This window comes from Chroicocephalus ridibundus, chromosome 9 (genome assembly GCF_963924245.1).
Source record: "Chroicocephalus ridibundus chromosome 9, bChrRid1.1, whole genome shotgun sequence".
Lineage (NCBI taxonomy): Eukaryota > Metazoa > Chordata > Aves > Charadriiformes > Laridae > Chroicocephalus > Chroicocephalus ridibundus.
In genome coordinates, this window is record NC_086292.1 from 47,248,837 (window position 1) to 47,268,701 (window position 19,865).

Consider the following 19,865-nt stretch of genomic DNA (forward strand, 5'->3'; position numbering starts at 1 on the left):
ATTAGCTGGTTTCAGCAGCTGCCCTCCTAAATTCACTTGCTCCATTTGGGAAGGACATGTAGAATGAGAAAGAGAGGGGAAATGCCACAACCCTGAGAAACGAGAGTTTCCCCTTGCCTTGTGGCATTCCCGCAGCCACAGGAAATTAAAACAAGGCAAGAGGAAGAACAAAGCCAGATGTCAAGTTACTTACACAAAACAGCTGCCCACAGGCTGGCAATGCTGGAGACTAGGGCGAGAGACTGTAAGAGTTATGATCGTCCTCCTCCATAGTGACCAGCTTTGCCTGCAGAAACCAACTTCATCCTACTGAAACAGGTGAGATGCAACCAAGGGGATACAGACACAGCCTTGCTAAGAGGAGGAGGGCAGATTTCATCCATGCCAGGACACTTGTTTGCTCTCCAAGGCTCACCCCTGTCTATATGCTTCTTTCTATACTAGAGAAGCTGAACTCGCTTCGGAGACAAAGCACTAACATTTGTGATTACTCTTGGACCGCACCCTTCCCATCATTCATACACAGCTGCCTGATCTTCCTCCCCTTCCACGCAAGCAGCAAAACCCCGCTGACTTCAGCGGAGCAGAAACCCTCCCCCTGGGGCTGTCAGCATCTGCCCTATCAACACCATAACCCGAAGGCATCTCAGTCACACAGTGGAGTTTTGAATATGCATGCAGCCTCCTGGATGGGGGCAGAAAGCTTGTATTCTTCTCTACCAGAAGAACTGGCTCCTGTTTTCAATAAGTCTCTGTTAAACCGCCTTTGCTGTTAAACCCACCCTGCTGTACAAATTCATCCAGCAATGCTACAACACAAGTGCCAGAAATCCTGAACATGGCACAATAAACATAAATTTAAGCCAGAAAACAGGCTGGACTGCTGGGCCAAGCACAGCGCTGTGCTTATAAGGACCCCAAGTGACCTCCTGGTCCTCCAACACAATCACATGCTTGTCCCACCACCTCTTCCCAAGAACATCCATCAATGCTTTCAATTTTACAGGATTCCAAAAGTGAAGTTTTCTTTGCATCGCACACACAAACATACCTTATTGCACTGTTAGCTTGAGAAAGTATGTACAGTTTTGAAAAACCAAATGCTTTTACATGACCCATTTCAACCTCAGCGTATTCTCAGCTGTCATTAGTGTTTTTCTTTAATTTAAATAGTTATCACATGTTTAAAGCAACTCATTGCTCACCACAGCAGCTACAGACTGAATTCTCCCACCAGCTGTCCGCCAAGTCTGGTTTTTCAATTCAATACAAATGGCAATGAAAAATGTTTTCCTGGAAAAATTTGACAAAGACATTAATATGTAAGACCCCAATTCAGTCAACCGCTTTAGTATTTTCAAATATACACTGCAGACCACTTTAACACAATTTCTATGGAATACAAGATCTTTTAAGCTCATGTCAGTAAAACTTGCTGAACCCAAGAGTTTAAAAGAAAATCTATCATATGCCAGCGCACGTTCAGGATGGCACCATCAAAACAACCTTCTCCTGGCAGCAGATATCCTTAATGCTTTTTCGCGTTATTCCCTTTTCATCCTGTAAGTGTAAATGAGAATACTTTGGCAGGTTCCAAAGGGCCATGTACCCGGAAAGGCCATGATAGGAGGCAGGAATCCTTCTAAAAAGACAAAAGTCCATGGGTATCTCTGCTTCATGTCAGGTCACCTGTCTCTCTTCTGTTCATTATGAAGTGGCATCACCTAAGCTGACACGATGAGGTCCCAAAGTTTACAGCAGCTTTAGACCAGTCTGCAGAGACTGGAGAACTTAAGTACCACATGGTGTACATCAACAGCACTGCCACTGTCACCAATAGTGGTGAAAAGGCTCCATAAACCCCAGCAGGCAGCTCCCCACTCTCTTTGCTTTCCCTTACGGCTGCATGCCTGTATATTTTGTACAGTTTGGTAAGAGATGCAGGACGTTTAGTGAGGCAGGCTTACCTCTGCACATTTTCACATGAAACTCAAAGCAGTACAAAAGGTGACAGTGCCTCCTGGGCTCCCCAGGGTTAACCAGACAATAACCTGTTCCAAAGCAAGGGGCTGCCAGCTATTCCTCCCCATCGCCTGCTACACCTGCATCTGCAAGCTTGAAATTCCCTGCTGAGAACTGGATCCTGCCCTTCACCTCCACCCAGACCCATCTACCTGCTGCGCCGGGCTCCAGAACGGCTCTTCAAAAGCAAAGAGCCAAGAAATGCACCCGTGACAGATTTCTCATTAGGATGTGGAGAAGCGTGACTAAACAGCGACCCTGATTAGGAAGCTCAGCGCCCCTCCTGCTCCGAGTGGCATGCAGGAACAGCCAGGCTTCCAAAGCAGAGTCACAGCTCCCTGGGACTCAGTCACAGCTGAGCAGAGGCTCACTGGGTGCCAAAGGTTCAACTCTGGCAATGCAGACCAAACCTTGTTTTGTCTGTTCGTGCTTTCTCATGATAACTCTTGGGGTGGGATTCAGAGGCTGAGCAGCTCAGTCATCTTCCTTTTAGAGGATCAGGATAGGAATAGTGGGAATCGCTGAGGACAGTCACCTCCGCAAGCTCTGAAAGCAGCCTGCAGCCTCAGCGGTCAAGGAGAGGACAGGGAACACGAACAGGGATCTTTTGCGCACAGAAAGCAACACCAAAATGAGATAAGAACGGTCAAAAGGTTTCTTTGATGCAGGACCAAACAAGAACCCTGGATCTCAGCACGGGCAAGGCTCCAAGACAGACTTGCTGGCCAGGCTCATCCCTGCTCCACAAGCATCCTCTGCACAAACTTGGGGTCAAGACCACAGCATACTGCCATCCCTTGTGTTCCTCCCCTCTCATCCCAAGGGGTATCAGGGTGGAACAGAGGAAGAACAACTTGTTCAGCACCTACAGCACAACCCAACCTGGGCTCAGTGCTGTGCTGCAAGCAGCTGGTGCTGGGAGGAAAGAAGAGAATCAGACAGAGCAAGGCAAGCCTACTGTGGAAGGAGAGGACTAGAAAGCAGGTCCTGACACTCTGATGCACTGAACAGATGTGCGTGCTGGTCACAGTGAGCGCAAGACAGGCTCTAACACACTGCTCACCCTAGGAATCCTTAGGAGGGGCTGTTCTTCTTCCAAGAAGCATGTTCTGATGGAAGGGACTACTGCAAAGTGAGAGGTTTTCACATAGGGAGGCAGGGAAAGAAGATGCTTGAGGGCAAAAGGGAAACAAAGACGACAGGTACATACTTGACATTATTTTCAACTCCTCAGCTAGGGTTTAGCTTTGCAAAGCCATCCTGAGCCACAAAACACCTCCCAGACCCATTGCACTGATTACACTGAACACTTTAATAGCCCACTCAGTAAAAATTACCCACTGCAGGTGAGAAGGTGAAGAACATTACAGCAAATTGCCCTCAGCGACATGCCAAAGCACCAGGCTCCGCGCCTTCAGGAATGGAGCAAGCAGCTCCCTCCCCGCTGACATGTTAAACCCAGCTGGAGAAAAGCCGTGTGTGCCAAGGCTTTTAGCCCCAAGCCCAGGGGTGATGGCAGTATGGTGAAACCCAGCACCCTCCCCCTCTCCCAGCAGCCTGGTCGGTGCAGGAGGCCGCGAGCTTGGAAAGATTGCCAGCCAGCAACACTACACCCCAGGCAGAAAATGCAGTCTATGCGAGGAATTCAGCCTTCTGAAACGGGCTTGCTGCTCTCTCCCACAGCGCTTTGCCCCCAGACTCTCCACATGCTTGTCCCCTTTGTATCTTTTACAATTATTAGCAGGTTTTTCTAAGATGGGGGCAACTACAGCCCCCACTGAGATCACGTACACCGCCCAGACAACCCATCTCTGAACAGCTCACCTCTGAACGGGCTGGGGGGGTGGAAGGGAAACACGCAGAGAAAGTCATGGGAGCGATTCGCCACGGCCCCACGAGGCAGTGGAAGCAGAGCCAGAAGAGCGCTGGGTCTGCAGGGCCATATGGCGGCACAGGACCTGTGCTGCCCAGCTAACGCGTACGGGGCTGGCTCCTGCGTCTTCACAGATGCCAGTTCCCCACCTACTCGAAACTGCATCTGAAAGTCACATTTGCGGATCATCCAGAGCCTGGGCATTCATCTGCTAGAGGTTTCCCTGCCCAGCCTGGCTCTGCCTACAGCCACTGGCCTTCACTCACCTAGGCACCGAATGCACAAAATAAATAGCGTAAAATATATCCTTAAAATAAGAGTAAATCTCAGTCTACCATTCCTCAAATCCCAGACACACCATGCATCACAGAGAAGAGACGCCGCCCTTGTAGAGAGCGGATCACGGGAGCCTGTGTGCGCTGATTCCTGCTGTGGCCTGTCCCTCCAGGTGCACCAAACCTCTCCTGCACTCGCTGTCAGCAGCCACGCAACACAGGGCCATTCCCTCCGGGCACAGCAAACGTCTTCATCTGACAGTCACAATTACTGTAATTTTCTAGAACCTCCCTCGCACAAAATGTTTAAGCTAAATTAACAGCTTTAACAAATCTTCACAAATGTAGTTATTAACAGGTAGAAAGCTACACCTTCCCACAACTAAAATAACGCCCCCGGTATTTCCACGTGGGAGCATACAGGGCTTGGAGAACCCTGCAAACATAATTCATCAGCCTGAGAAGCTGTTCGCTTCACAGAAACCCTCACACCAAGAGCTGTCACAGACTCGCTCCTTCTCATTTGCCACAGCCACCACCACCACGAGGTGTGCATGGGGGACTGACTGCAGACTCATCCCCAGCTCAGGGAAGGAAACTGCTGGTTAGAAGCCCAGGCTGATGGCAGAGTTAATACATCCCACCTGCTGAACAGGTTTTCTTCTACTGCCCCATACTGATGAGCAGTGCCCAGGGCAATCGGCACAAAGAGTAACTCCATCTACACGTAAACAGCCTTGGATAGACTACTGTATTCAGCAGCAGGGATTACAAAAAAAGGCCTTTACAATCCTCCTTCGCACCAGCTGAATGCTAATGTAGCAAGCGCTTCTGCCCAACCCACAAAACAAATGGAAGGGAGAGATGCATTTCATTAATCAATTCCCTCACTGCTCTCCATTCAGAAATGAATACGTTATGTTAGGTGCGCGTGTGTGCCACAGGAGCAGCGCTTTCCCCATGCGGATGGTAATAAAAGGAGACATATGAGTACACACAAGGAGAGAGTTCACCTGAAATTCCCTTTTTCTTGGAGAAACCCAGAATGGGATGGAGAGATGTGTCACCTATGTTGCTCCTCTGGAAAAACCCAGGGGGAACGAAGGGCAGTTTAAGTCAGTCTCCTGGTTTTGAGATATCTCCACTATTTTCGCTCATGAGACACCAAACAATAAACCCAGGTCCGTAACAGAGGCACAAGCCATTGCTACTGGGCAAGAGGCGTGGTGCAAACTTCAACACGAGTCACCTCTAAAACGGAATATATCCTAATTCAGGGTGGCTGGGATTGGGGCAGGAGCAGTTGAATAAATCCTCCTGGATTAATGACACCTCTTCTACTCCAGGTCTCCCATCTCCCCAGACAGCATCTGCGTGCAGGATCCCCGACTCCATCTTCACAGCCTTCAGGGATTCCTTCACTTAATGAAATACTGGAACCAGCTATTTGTCTGGCACTACAAATCACTGAAAGGAGCGACGAGGAGGGATGGGTGACCAGCAATCTGTGGGTGCTGCATGCTAAACATTTTCTGAGCAGAAAAGGACATGTTGCAAAGGTCAAAGATTTTCCCCTGATCTGACAAAAGCCATCAGGAGTGCTGGTTTCCACAGCACAGCGCTCAGATTGAAACACACACTTGGCCAAACCTGGACCGCCCTGCCTGGGGTACCAGAGGCTAAATACATCCCAGTGTAAAGTGGGTGTTAGGACATCCACTCTGCGTCTTCATCTACCACAGCTCTGAGCAAGTGCCAAAGCACCTCGGCCCCGGTGGTGCGCTATGCAGCTCATTCATCCATATTTACATAAGTCACTGTACTAGAGAGAAGTGTTACTGTATTTGCATTAATTTCTAACCTCACCTGTTTGGAGGTCAAGGCATCGTTTATTGGAACTCTCACACTTAAAATATTTCCAGGAGCCATTTCTGAATACAAAAGAATTTTATTCTTGAATGCTGCACAAAGATTCAGTGGTTCAGATCTTGGAGTGTTGTTCTCAGAGGTCGAAATGAAAAACAGCCTGCAGAGCCCTTTCTTTCATCTTTTCCATTATAAAGAGATATTCACCCCACAAAACAGTCCCGACACCAAGCGGAGCCACAGACTTTGTCACGTAGACCACCTCCACACTGCTCTTCATTGTCTGAAGTTTCCTCTGGAGTTGAGATTTGCACCATGCTGAGATGGGGTAAATTCTGCCTGTTGGGAACATCTGAGCAAACCCAGTGGCACCTACTGCTGCATTCTCCAGCTCCTGAGGGAGCTACAGCTGCCTGGCTCTGCCCTGGCATCAACATTCCTTGCTCAGCATCAAACTCCACAAGCCCCATCCACGCTCCTCCCAAAACTGTGTTGACTGTTCACCAGGGAACCCAGAAGAGACCAACAGTGACCTGGAGGCAGCTGAGCCAACGTGCATAGCCAAATCCAGCGTGTGAAACCTGGAGCACATTCCCAGTGCTGACATCCTCTCTGCTCAGGGCTATGACCTCCTCCCTGCAGCTCTCCAGTTGAACTTGCTCACAGCTCCTTACAGAAGAGCTTTTCCAAGTCCTTACAGGACCAGACCACCCTGTCACAGCAGGACAGGCTGGAAAGTATTTGCTGAGCTCCTCATTTGCATTGCGCCCAGCACCAAGAACTGGGACTGCAGGAGGGGAACATTCAGATTAGTATAAAGGTGTCAGAAAAGGTTACCCTGCCCTGCCTGCCCATTTCAGTTCAAGCTCCTCCTTTTGCAGTTCTGGCATTGCCAACACCACTCAAACACACCATTAGAAACTCAAGGACAAGAAGAGCCCAGCAACCTGCATCAGAGAGGAGAGGAGAGGCAGCCATGGGGTCAGGAGCTCTGGGTCTTGCCCAGCCATGGCGTCTGGCAAGATTTGTCAGGAACAGAGAGAGATGATGGTAGAAGGCTGCCTGGAAGCACAAGTTCAACACCACAGTACAGTTTGGTCTCTGTGGGAGGGGAGGATCTCATTACAGGCATTTCAGACCATGCTGATGCACAAAGATTTCCTTATCCAGAAGCCCCGAGCACACTGCTTTCTCCCACAGCACAATGCGGCTGAAGAGCAGGGTGCTGGACACATCCTTCCATGCTGGGACATGCTCACTAGCACCAAAGCATTGTAAAACTGTTTCGGCTTACCTGCTTTCCTCCCATACCTGAAATTAGCAGCACTGTGCTTTAAGAGAGCATGTTTGGGAACTGAAATTCAGGGCATCTGTCCCCACTGGGACCCTGATACTCCCCTCGGCTTCACCAGACACACACAGAGCCTTAACACTCCCGCTCACTACAGTCACCAGCCTGGGCTCTCATCAGAGAGCTTAGCTTTGCCAAAGATTAGGCTCCTGCTCTTCCGCTACTCACTGCGCTAAAGGCAGAGCCAAGCCTTCACAAACAAAAGCCATCAGAAGGGGAGATGTCCAACATCCTGTCCCTCAGGACCTCACAGCACAGAAGATGAAAGATCCCAAGACATCCCTTGATGCACCAGTTCCCAGCTATATTCACAGCCTGTATCATTTTCATAAGGCTATATTCAGATACACTGAAGCCGTCAAAGTCACCAGACATTCCAAATGAGGAGAACAGTAGGTGCCCCTAGAAGCCTGTTATGATCTAAGCCAGCTACTGAGAGCAGGGACAAAAGGGAACTTGGACCACCCCAGAACAGCCTGGCTTGCTTCTAGTGCTTTTTGCCCCTCCAGTGGCCACCCACATCCACCTGACGGTCTCTCAGTAATTGACTCTTTTTATCAGTGTAACTCTTCACTCAGGGCAGATCCTGATCTGGACGGAACTGCAGGCCACCCACTGCCACCTCTGGAGTGTGGATGGGATAAAGAGCTCAGCACAGTCGAGCTGGGAGCACACAGCACACCAATCCAAGCAGCCCTGTCCCAAACACAGCCAGTTCTTCCAGCTGTCCCCACGCAAGTAATGCAGGTGCATTCTTGCACGTGCCATCCAGAGGTGACTCACGCAGTAGAAAGGAAGTGTGTGCTTTCTCCCAACCACTTCCCAATCACCCAGCCCTTCAGCTTGAGCCGAGGCTCACAGATTTAGCGCAGTGCTCCTTATCTATGTCACTGGGGCAACAAGCCCATCATAAGCTTGGCCAGGAGAGCCAGTGCTGTCATAGCCAGACCCCCACAGCCACCTCCCCAGGCACAGGGCTGTGAAGCGTTGAGCTCTCTGCAAAAACAAGCACTGTCTTTTCGATAGCTAGGAGAGTCCTGTTTTTAATTCATGGCTGATGGCACTTACCTGGGAGAGTTAAACAGGATGTTAACAGTGGGATAACAGGAAGAGACCCATGCTTATTTGTGGACTAAATCCCAGATCCCACCTACACATCATTAATAGAATTTCACTTCATATACACGTTATCTCAAACTCTCTGGGAGGCAGATGGTCTGTATAAACACCAGGAGGGGAAAAAAAGAAAGTTAACAAAAGACTCTCAACACTTACTTGAAAATCTGACTGCAGCCGTTTGACTGGTGACAGCCCCTAGGGAGCTGTGAGACACGCAGGAGTAATTACCCTCAGCGCCAGCCTTCTCAGGATATTTACTGTCCTTTACCACAGCCTGGGATGAGATGAAGAGCGATCCATTTGGAAGCATGTGGAGATGTTCCTGCTCCACTAATGGAAATCCATTCTTCTTCCACGTGATATTGATCACCTGCTCAGCAGGGGCCAGGTTACAGTCCAAAACCACACCTTGGTTTGGCTCCAATATCACCTTCGCAGGACCAGCACTACAGCTCAGCTCCAGAGAATCCCCTTCCAGCAGCCTCCCTGCAAAGAAAAGACAGCGTTGCAGTGGGAGTTGCTTTCCTTGCTTAATCACAACCCAGTTTTACACAGCAATGGAAGCACGGTTATCCATGACTGTGGTTGGAGATAATGGGTGAAATTAAGCCCTGTTAGATGACCAGCACCTCCCATGACACTTGTGCACTGCATTCTCCACCACACATCCCTAGGGCCGCACCACCTGCATCATTTCTGCCACCCCACGCTGCGCCCAGCAGCCACCCCTTCTGCCCACACTTGCTTTTTCCATGATGAATTCAAGCAGAGAACAACTGGAAGAAGATGAAGTGATGGCAACAGCAAGAGCAAACACAGAAGATCCAGCAAGGGCCCCAACCTGCCACTGCTGCCCGTGACAGGGGAGGGCTCCCCCTCCCCTGCCTGCATACCGGAGCCTCCTCCAAGGCTGATCAACCCCCACAAGACAACTAAGTGCAAGCACAGGTATTCAAGCCCAGCTTGGTACCCCAATGCCAATGACCGCAACTTAGTTGGAGCAGTTCCCCCTCAGGGGGATCTGGCAGTAAAAGCTCAAACCCAGCCGGGAATCCAGAAAGACAGCATCTCCCACTGATGTTCATATAGTGGGAAACTCATTTCAAAGGAAAGACAACAAAAAAAAGGCCAAAAGTGTGACCTGCTGTCTCCGATCATTTCATCCCATATAGGTGAATCCAGAATGAGAATGCATGGATGCATTCTCCCCACTAAAAAAGGATATTCCAGCTGCAAGTGGACAGTACCCAGACTATGCCCGTAAGGCAACCTGCCTGCTGCAGCCGGAGGCCAGAGCAGTGACCAGCAGCAAGCTAAGCTGAACAGGTCTTGGTCTGGCTGATTTCCAAACCCACGTACTTGTAGGAGAGCTCCACCTCTGAAACAAGGCTCAGCATTTCCTAAAAGAATATTGCCATTAATAAAATGCATTTGCCGTTAGAGTTCTCCAGAGACACTAAGTCAATGTTAGCTGGCAGCGCTGCTTCCACACACCAGCAATTTCAATCTCTGCTGCGCTCAAACCATCACCATCCACTCTTTTTATGGCTCCGCTCCAAATTATTTTGTCACTGCTCCAATCAGAAATGTTTCCTGCCTCTATAACAAGTTTATCAACACTGGATATGAACCACATGGCTCCCTGCCCATCTCCTATCGCAGAAGGCTACAGATTAATTTTATAGGAATTCAAACACTCTATTAAACCTGCTACTACCTACTGCTGATAAAAGGGCTGCATTTTAAGAGTGTGTGTTAAGTATGCAATTAGGGGCAATGACACACAAAATTACACACGCAGGGAAATGGAATTATTTCAAGGCGTGTGCCGGAAACCGCAGGTGCCCCTGAAAGGAAGGGCCTAACCCTGCCCCTGCGCGGAGGTGATTTGGTGCCCACCAAGCCCATGGCAATGGGAACTTGTCAGGTTTGCCCTCATTGCTGGTTTGCAGAACGACCGCCAGGAACTTGATTTTGGCCACCTATGTCCCTTCAGTAACGAGGAGGCTACACGAGAATCCTACCCATCTGCTGCCTGTTGATTGCCATCGTTACAGGACCAAACAAATCCTGCCCTGAGCACCTTCATCTTCACTAGGACATCCAGAGGACATCTCCCAGTCCCCAAAGCCAAACCCCAGCAGGACACAGAGATGCCCATTTCACACCATGCTACACAGCCACGACAAAGGGGCAGCTACAGCAGACGCGGAGCCACCTGCAAGTCCCTGGATTTGAAGTTTCCCTGCACAGATGCTTCCACTGTGCTGCAAACTCACGGTCTACAGGAAGGGACACAGGGAGGAGCAGCAGATGCCATTTTGCTCCCAATGTGAACCCACCGCAATGTAATTGATGGATTTGTCAGCCAGCACAGCCTTGGTAGGTTCCTTGCTGCCTGGCCCCCTCAGGCCGGGGAGAAAGCTGAGAAATGCCACTCTCACCAAATGCCCTCCTGTAAGAGCAATTCTGCCCATTTGTGTCTCCTAGGAAAGACTAGTTCTTTGAGGATCACAGCAAGCTACAAAACTCACTCACTGGCTCCACAAGAGACTAAAAGTAGGGAAACATGAAGCTGAAAAGCTGCCCCAAATGCTCTGGAAAGACACTGCCACTGGAAACCTTCCATCCAAGACAGCCAGTACAAAAAAAAACCCCAAACTGTATGAAACTGGGAGAAATAAAGCACAGAGCAAGTTACCAGCAAACACATATGCAGAAGGTGACATGACCAAACACAGGAGAGACTTAACAGTCTGAGGCTGGGGAAAACTCAGCTGAGCTAAGGACAGGAGGCACACTCGGAGCCACATCAGTGTCACTGCTATGAGAACCCCCATCCATGGAGGAGCAGCATCCCACACTTCTCTGAAGGGATCTCTCCATAGCAGCTGCTCCTGGCACCATGTCACATGGGGCTTAGTCAGCCTGTATACACCACCTCCACGGAGGTAGGGCTCCTAAGGCAAAGGCTGAGGCATGTGATGTGGAGCTTATTTCAAAAGATATTGAAACTTTGTTGGCTAAAGTCTTAATCCTCCGCCTTTCCTTAAATTTGTTGTCTTTAGAAGCACAAGTAGAGACTGAGGAAACAAGGAATTAACTCAGGTCGCAAGTCAGTCCCCTTAACCGATGTCTCCAGCTTTCTCTTCACATCTTTCCCCTTGACTCCTCCTTTACACATCACTGCCAGCAACAACACATCAACGCATCTCGGACAGTTCTTGTGCAGCATCAGCATTATGGGCACCATCACTGCCCGTGCCTACTCTTACCTTCCTTCAACACCGACCCTCCTGTAACGCAGCAGGGCCTGGGTGGGCATAGCCACTTGGAATCTGCTGGCTCTGTGTGCCGGGCACCCCACATGGCCCCTGCCACCGCACACATGGGCTGTCCTCCTGCCTCCAGATTCTCCTCGGGCTCCTGCTCCATGCCAGACGCTCTTGTTCATCATTTGGGGAAACAGCCCGTATATCTGTCCTATTTTCTATTTTCTTCTGACAGCAATTAAAATGGTACTTTGCTGAAAATACTCCTCCTCTTCGAAAGGTGAAGCGCGAGGGGACAGCTGGCTGGCTCAGGCAGCCAGGAATAGAGCAGAGATCTGCAGTGCAGCTTCCCACGCCAGCACAGGTCAGTAAGAAGCAATTATCTGCCTCTCAACCTTCAATTCCTTAAAAATCAAACCTGTCTGCAGCAGAGTATGAACAGACAGCTCCATACTTTGCACCCACAGTAGAAGATTTATTTGCTTTTTAAAAACATACGATGATGTTTCTATATTCTGAAATATCGCCCAGCTCTTCTTCCCAAAGTCAAAGACTACCTGGATCCAAGCTTCTGGTTGGTATGTTACAGAAAAAAGGGCCAGTTACAAAACTCAGCGCCAGACTGCAGAGCTCACCCATGCCAAGCCTGATGGCCCGGTTCAGATCTCTCTCTGCCATACCAAGAGAGGAGAAATGACCACTGGAGGAAAATGCATTTGAAACTGAACTTCAGAGGTGACTGTTCTGCCACAGCCCAGGAGCACAGTCACCATGGAACATACTAACACCAGGAGCAGAGGATCCTTCACAAGCACTCAGAGTGGTCTGTTTCTGTCATTAATATTCTGTGCACTTGCTGTGCTGGTCATGACAATACCACCTCACTGGCTATTGACAGGAGGAAGTGCTTTCTTTCATGCCTTCACACCAATAAACACACGATTGCACAATACCTTTAAAGAGCAATAGTCGCTTCTTTCCCAGAAACCTGTTCCTACCACATAATCCACCCAGTAACAGCAGAAACCATTTATACACAACCGACCTCCAGGGTATCAATATGTTTCTACTTGCAAGCATCTACTGCGTCATCAAGCAATGCAGGCTCCACGCGATGCTGAGAGCTCGTGACCATACTCCAACCACTGCCCTTTATTCCAGGAGCTCCAAAAATATTTCTAGACCAAAAAGCCAAATAAAAACCCAGAGGTACTCACAATCCTCAGGGCTCAAACTAAGCACCTGGTAGAAGACCGTGACAAGGTCAAACACATGTGACAACCCTTCGCTGTCTGTCACTTAAAGCAGCCCGGGGAGGCTTCCAGCTGGGCATACGCACCCCTCGACTGATACCAAGCTGCTCTCGTAGGTAAGCACAGACTTACCCCGAATCACCCAGCCCTCTTTCCTGCCCCTTTGGCCCCAAAATATTGCAAATTCTGGGGGACAGGCCCTTTGCACATACAGAGGTTGGGGCAGCAGGGACCAGGACCCACTAGCATTGCAAAAAGCCCCACAATTGACTCTTGTCCTAAGATGTTCAAAGAACTGTATAAAGACTCCCTGAATAAGGAAAAAATACCTTCCAGGCTCTGGAAACGTAGGAGGAGGTCTGGTTCAAAACACCGCACTAAATTAGCAAGCCTGACAATGAGATAAAAGCCCCTTCAAGGGAAAGGATCAGAAGAGAGTAAAATTACTCCAAGTGAGATCAAAGACAAATGAAATCAGGAATGTTAAGTGCTTACAGAAGCTGCCGACTCTTTCCAACCTCCATTCTTCATCATATAGTGACAGAAATGGATACGATCCTGTTTAAACATAGAGGCACACATTCGCGCAGCCTTCTGCTCACCTTCACCCTCTTACCTGCCGGAGGTAAAGCTGTAGTGAATGCAGTGAAGCCTACCCAGAACAGCCACTTGCCTCACACAGCAAATACAGCTACTCCCACGGATATCGATAATAACACAGATGAGCTTCCAAGTCAGAAGCCGGAAGGTCTTTCCACATAGCAGTTCAAGGCAGGTGTTTCAGCTATAGATCTGTGCTTGGGACCTGGAGAGCTTTTTGCCTTTGGCTCCTCCTGGATATAGCTTCAAGCGTCAAAGCCTGGTGGAACTGGAGGTTTTCAGCTCATGGATCTCCGAATTGAGGCCAGGGAACACTGTACAACATTGCCCTATGGTGGGCAACATCACATGTATATGCAATGCAGTCTTTTACATCACAGCACACAAACCTGCTTGTCTACCAATTACCCAGAAACAACCCAACGCAACTGAGAACATCTCAAAATACTTCTCCGAGGGAAAAGGGGCCAAAAGCAGAGCGGTGGCTTGTGAGGAAAGAACAGAGCAGTCTGTGCCCACCCAGTCCCAGGTAACCAGCAGGCTTCATACTAAACTCCACTAAGCCCAGCAAACTGCTGCGCTATCCCAAGACAGATGGTAGATTCAAGATTATAAATGTATGTACAAATACATACTTACATATAGATACATACCACATATATGTACATGCACACACAGCGATATGGTGAAACACAGAGGTATGGAAACATACAGCATGGCCCGAAATGGAAGGTCTTTGATGCAGCAAGTTAAAAGCACTTTGTTTCCATGAAAATTACATTTTCTGACCCAGGCTCTGCAGGTGATCTTTACTCTCTCCCGTGTTGCTAACCGTTAGGCTATGTAACGCACAAAAGCAGCCCAGGAGAAAAATGTTCTTTTTCTCCCATCTATTTCCTCACTTCCATCAGCCAGCTATCCACCTCCAGTGTCCAGGCCCGGTGAAGTAAATGAAAAAGTCTCCTGTTGAGTGGCATAAAACCCAAGGCATTTAGGGTGAACAAAGACTGTAAAATCTTCAAGGCACAGAGCTGTCCTCTGCCCTCCACAGGAGCACAGCCCCTGCCGGCATCAGGCTTGATCCAGATCCAAAGCAGGCATCTGAAAATCCACTTTAAACCAGCCAACGTCTCCCTTCCCAAATGGCACATGTCCACATACAGCCAAAACCCACTCCTATGATCTCCACTCCCCTACATCAAATGGAGGCAGGAACAGCACAACTTACCACTGAGCAAAGGGGAAAACGCCTCAATTCTCTTGTTTTTCTAATTTCAAAACTATAAATAACCGGGTGAAGTGTGAGCTAGCAACACAGTGAGGTTTGGCAGATTGCTGACAACGCAATTACTTGGTCAGAGGCAAGACGCTCAGAGCAGTGTTTTCACATCCAAGCCACACAATACTCCAAGCCCATAGATCTGTTGGGAGCTTGCACTCCATGGCTGAGAACACCACAAAACCCCACTTGTCTCCTTGTACATAGGGTTATTTCCCTTCCCTGGGATTTACCTACCTAAATCGAGGAGGAAAGACCTAGACAAGAGAGATGGTTGTTGGTGAAATTTTGGCTATCAACAGTAAACACGTCCTTGAGCTCTGTTACACAGCACGAGCAAATAAAAGGTTACTGTTCAACAGGAGACAAACGGCTTTGTTCAGAGGAGGATGAGCTGTGGTTTAGTAATTACTTTAAAAACAAAACATACAGGCATAAACCAAAAGGCATGCATTTCTGTGCACTGGCGTACCTATGCTGCTTTTTTTTGCGCAGCACCTAGCACAGCTGGAATCAGCTGATCCACAGCCCCTGAGTGAGGTCCATGAGTAAGCTCAGTGCCAGCTCCCAAATGGCACGTCACCACAAGGACACACAGTACTGTCATGCTGGTTCAGCCAGCCAGCCTATGCCCCAGCTCCAAATGCAGCACTGCCATAAACTCAGCAGATAAACCCACCCCAGCTACACAGTACAGCCCAGCACGCTGTGGCTAGCGCGAGGACAACCCCAACAGCACCCCATCATGGCCACAACCTTGTCACCAAGCAAGCCGTCACCCAAAGGGGCTGTCCCAAAGACAGACAGAAAAGCAGTATTTGGGGGAGATGTACTATTTTCTCTTCGACAAACTGATTCAGCTGGGGGAAGTCAAAGAGATTTATGCACATACGAGATCCCAAGGCACAATGATTCCTACAAACACCCAGCCCGGCAATTACAAGGCTTAGACCTTCACTTCAAGGCAGGGGAGGCCCATCTTTAGCACAAGTGAGTGAGGCCCCAGGATCAGCTCAAGGACGGGACCCAACCCAAAGCCGCTAAACCACTGACAGCTTCCAGTGCCTTCACGCAAAAACCCTCTAACACTTCCAGCCCAAAACAAATAAAGTTGCGCCGAGCTAGACAGGACCCATTACAGCACAGGCCTTGGGAGATTAATACTTCACAGAGAGCAAAGTACAAGGGTTTCTAATCTGACACACTTCCAGAGCTGACATCACTTCTAGTTCTTGGCAGCCGGAGATTTTCCTGGGGAGCCGCTGTTGTGCTGCAGGTCCCACAGCCTGGAGCCCGGCCAGCGCGTTTCCTATTCCACACACATCTGGCACTTTGGAACTGGCTTGTGCACCTTGCAGAACTCCAGCCAAAGAAAACCTTCCCGGGAGCAAGGAAAGCGGCTCAGGCGAGGAGAGCAGAGCGCTCGGTCGTCGTGTGTGTTCTGCGGGATATCAGACAGTAAGAGGAAAGGGCTCCTCTCTCCCCTCCACATCCCACAGGAGGTGGCAGGAATTCAAACTGCAGTTGAGCCTCTGCACTGTCGCCTGTCTTAATTTATGTATTTATTTTGGATGCTGAACTCGTGGAACTCAACAGCACAATTAATCTCATTTAATCGGGAGTGAACAGCACTGAAGAAAAGTGGAGTTAGTTCTTCCAAAGGGTTTTCCTACCTCTCAGCAAGCCAACTACTGTGCCATTGTTCTGCTCAATGTAACCTTCTGCCGATGCTCTTCAGACACTCTTAGTGCTGTAGAAAATCCTTACATTCTCATTGTCTAATTCAAAGAGCGACTATACTTCTGTGTCCCCATTAAAGCAACACAAAGCCCTCTTTCTTCTTGGAAACTTTATGCGTTGACAATTAAAAGTCAATAGCTTGGTCTCAGCTTGTTTTTAGGGCAACTGCACTTGGCAAGTGGTGACCCAGAAAGAAATCTGGATGGAGGTCTCTGACGAGGTCTGCATTCTGGGTGCTCAGCAACATCAGCACTGAAAGCAGAACTGGAGGTTGGAGCACTCGACTCCCATGATCTCCACAGAACAGGAGGCTGAAAGAGGAGCTGGGCACCTAAACCCCCTTGTGCATCAGGTCTTGAGCCTCCCCACAGGACAATAAAACAGAAGACATTCTTCCACTCAACCGTAATGAGGCCTGTGAGATGGAGGGGTCAATATCCCTACATTCCCGTCCACTTACCAGATGTTACTGGAAATTTCCACCTTGTAACAGCAATACATACAAGCTAAGAATAAGGAAGTTACACCTTCAGCTTCCATTAAGCTTCTCTGGAACAGAAGGCTCCTAAAACTATCTCTGGGGCTGCCAGAAAGACTATTTTATTAACACTTGATATCCACGCACAGCAGAGCTGTTTCAGTACTGAGCAGTGCTCGCCAGTGGGAAGCAGGCCTTATCCTAATTCTGCATATAAGCAAGCTAGATGGTTTATTTAATAATGCAGCATCTCCCACTGCTGCAGGAATATTTATCCAGCTGGCAGCAAGGGACTCTCAGATCATCCCCTGTCACTAAGCAGATCCCAGCCTTTCATGAGCAGCTGGGTGCCAGACCGGCACCGCATGTGGCAAAGGACTGCACTCAGAGACTGTCACACCATCCCCACATCAAGGGGTAGGGTACGAGGCCATGCCAGGGGCGATCCCCTCACACCCTGCATAGAGGGGAGGAGTGTGCAGTGTCATGGTCACCCAGCTTGGGCTCGGGAGCGCAGTAGTGTCCCTCATGTCCCAGTACGCATTGGCAACAAGATGAGCACTGGCAGGGCAAGCTCAGCTCTTGCCACACATAGACCACTGGAAATGCCCTGGAGCTGGCTGCTGAGCACAGGCTTGGCCATCCCATAACCTAGGCCTGTCTCTACAGCTACAGACAGCTCTAGAACTGCATTTTAGACAGAAATACTTTGCTCTCAGGATGATGCGCATTGCTCTAAAGCTTTAGGAGGGTCACACTCCAAACACCCTTTGAGCAAAGCATCACACGGGAGCAAATACAGTTGAGCCCTCCCAACTGCATCTGTGCAAGCAGGTGAGCTGGGCATCCCTGGAAAGGTTAAAAGGGAGCCCAGTTATTGCAACAAAACCAGTGGAGGAGTATGCTGCCAACACAAAAATACCCTCTTCCTACAGCTCTACTTCACTTAATTATATAAAGATCTTTGCATCTAACAAATCTTTACGAGGCTTTGTGGCTTTGGGACATCGATCCAAACCATTCACTTCATAGCGGTCCATTATTATATTTTCACATGTACACAAAGCCCTTCCATTTAAGAGTTAAATTAATCATAATTTATCGATTTGTTGTAGCATGCTCCAAGTTCAGCTCTCCCTGAAGAATGATGCTGGGCAAGAGCCTCTTGCCTTTGTTCTGTTCAAACCCTCAGTTAAAAACAAGAGAGCAGCAGGGATGGCATGAAAGAAACATTATCTAAAGCACATGCAGTGCCACATCGCTGTTTATAGGCCATACCTGAAAAGCTTGATATTATCTAAAGCTGTAATTAAAGTAAATAGGTTAATGACTAGACTCGCTTAGATAAAAGCAAAGGCTGCCAAAGCCCTAGGTAAATTAATATCTTTGTGTATAAATACAACATACCAGGCATCAAGGAAATAAAACAGCCGAAAAGGTCTCCTTTAAGTATTTTTAGAGATACTTCTGCTGCTCCTAATGCTGAAGCCAACTGCAACTGTTCATTTCAGCCACCCAAGACCATCAGAGCCACCAACCCAAGGCTCCTGTAACCCTGGAGACCCCAACCCAGTAAAGTATCAACTGACTTCCAGTAAGGACTAAATGCTCTCATGCTTCTGTAGCAGCATCAGGTTTGCCCAAACATCTTATCTGCATCTCCAGAGGATGCCGAGCAGATAGGGATAAACACAAAACCAGCTCTCAAGATTGAGTTCAGTTTCATTGAGATGTGTGTTATTCTGATGTACCCCCTGCAAACAAATAGGCCAGAACAATGAGACAAATCAATAGCAGTAATAATTTATTCATTGTGTTGAATTGTCAACAGCAATCATAACGGTAAAGTGCTTGACTCTTTCACGAAGGTTAAGCCTTTGTATTTTCTCCTCTCTGACCTCAGAAAGGCTTCTGAAACAGCAGCTGAAGTCTGGAGCAGGCCAAAACCCAGGCTCGTTAAACTCTGCCTTTTTCAGCTCCTCTCCCCAGCGCGTCTCACACTACTGACAGCAGAACAGGGAGAGCTCTCCCTGGGTACAGCAATATCAGCACTAGCCCCCCTTGCATTGAAAGATGCTTATTCACAGTGCCAAAGTGAGTTGAATACTAAACATTGCTGAAAACCCCTTCACAATCCCCCACGCTGCCCAACCCAGGGAAGGCTGAGCTCTTTCTGTCGCTTTCCCACCGCTCCACACCAAACACACAGCGCACCGGACTTCAGGCTTTGCTCTATAAACGTCTCTGAGGAAGCCTCCACCTCCTAGCTGTCATCTTTCCCTTCTTAAAAAGCAGATGAGGAACAGCGGAGATGATCTCTGCAGAAGTGGGATGCATGGGGAACTGAGGACAGAGCCTTGGGTTTGCATTCATAAATTTACAGTGTAGAGGCATATTAAAATTACAAGCCTCAACAAGCGCACTGGAACAATAACACATCAGAGTCCTGTAATTGGGCCCTGAAATACACTTAGTGAAAAATACAGACCAGCTGCAATGTTGGAAATGCTCCTAATGCAATCCAAGGTAATTATTGGTAACAGACCATCAAACAAGTGCATTAATATGCTCTGATCAGACAGAGAATCAGATGGACAGTCTGGCACAGCAGCTTGTACCTGCAAATTATGTAAATGATTTGAAAGAGCAAAGCCCCAAAGCCCTAGAAACACTAACTCTAATGAAAGTTATTAAATGCTATTTTTGTTATCTGCTGGTGTTAACATTAGAAGGCCCA

At 48.6% G+C, this 19,865-nt stretch overlaps 1 protein-coding gene across 1 annotated transcript in view; it reads right to left on the bottom strand.

Annotated features, from left to right (window-relative positions):
- The window catches only part of LOC134520282 (immunoglobulin superfamily DCC subclass member 4-like), a 46,695-nt gene that overhangs the window by 2,886 nt on the left and 23,944 nt on the right, over positions 1-19,865 (bottom strand). Inside the window, exon 2 of the mRNA XM_063345382.1 lies at positions 8,663-8,992. Within this exon, the coding sequence (XP_063201452.1) occupies positions 8,663-8,992 (330 nt within the window). The remainder of the gene's footprint in view (positions 1-8,662; positions 8,993-19,865) is intronic.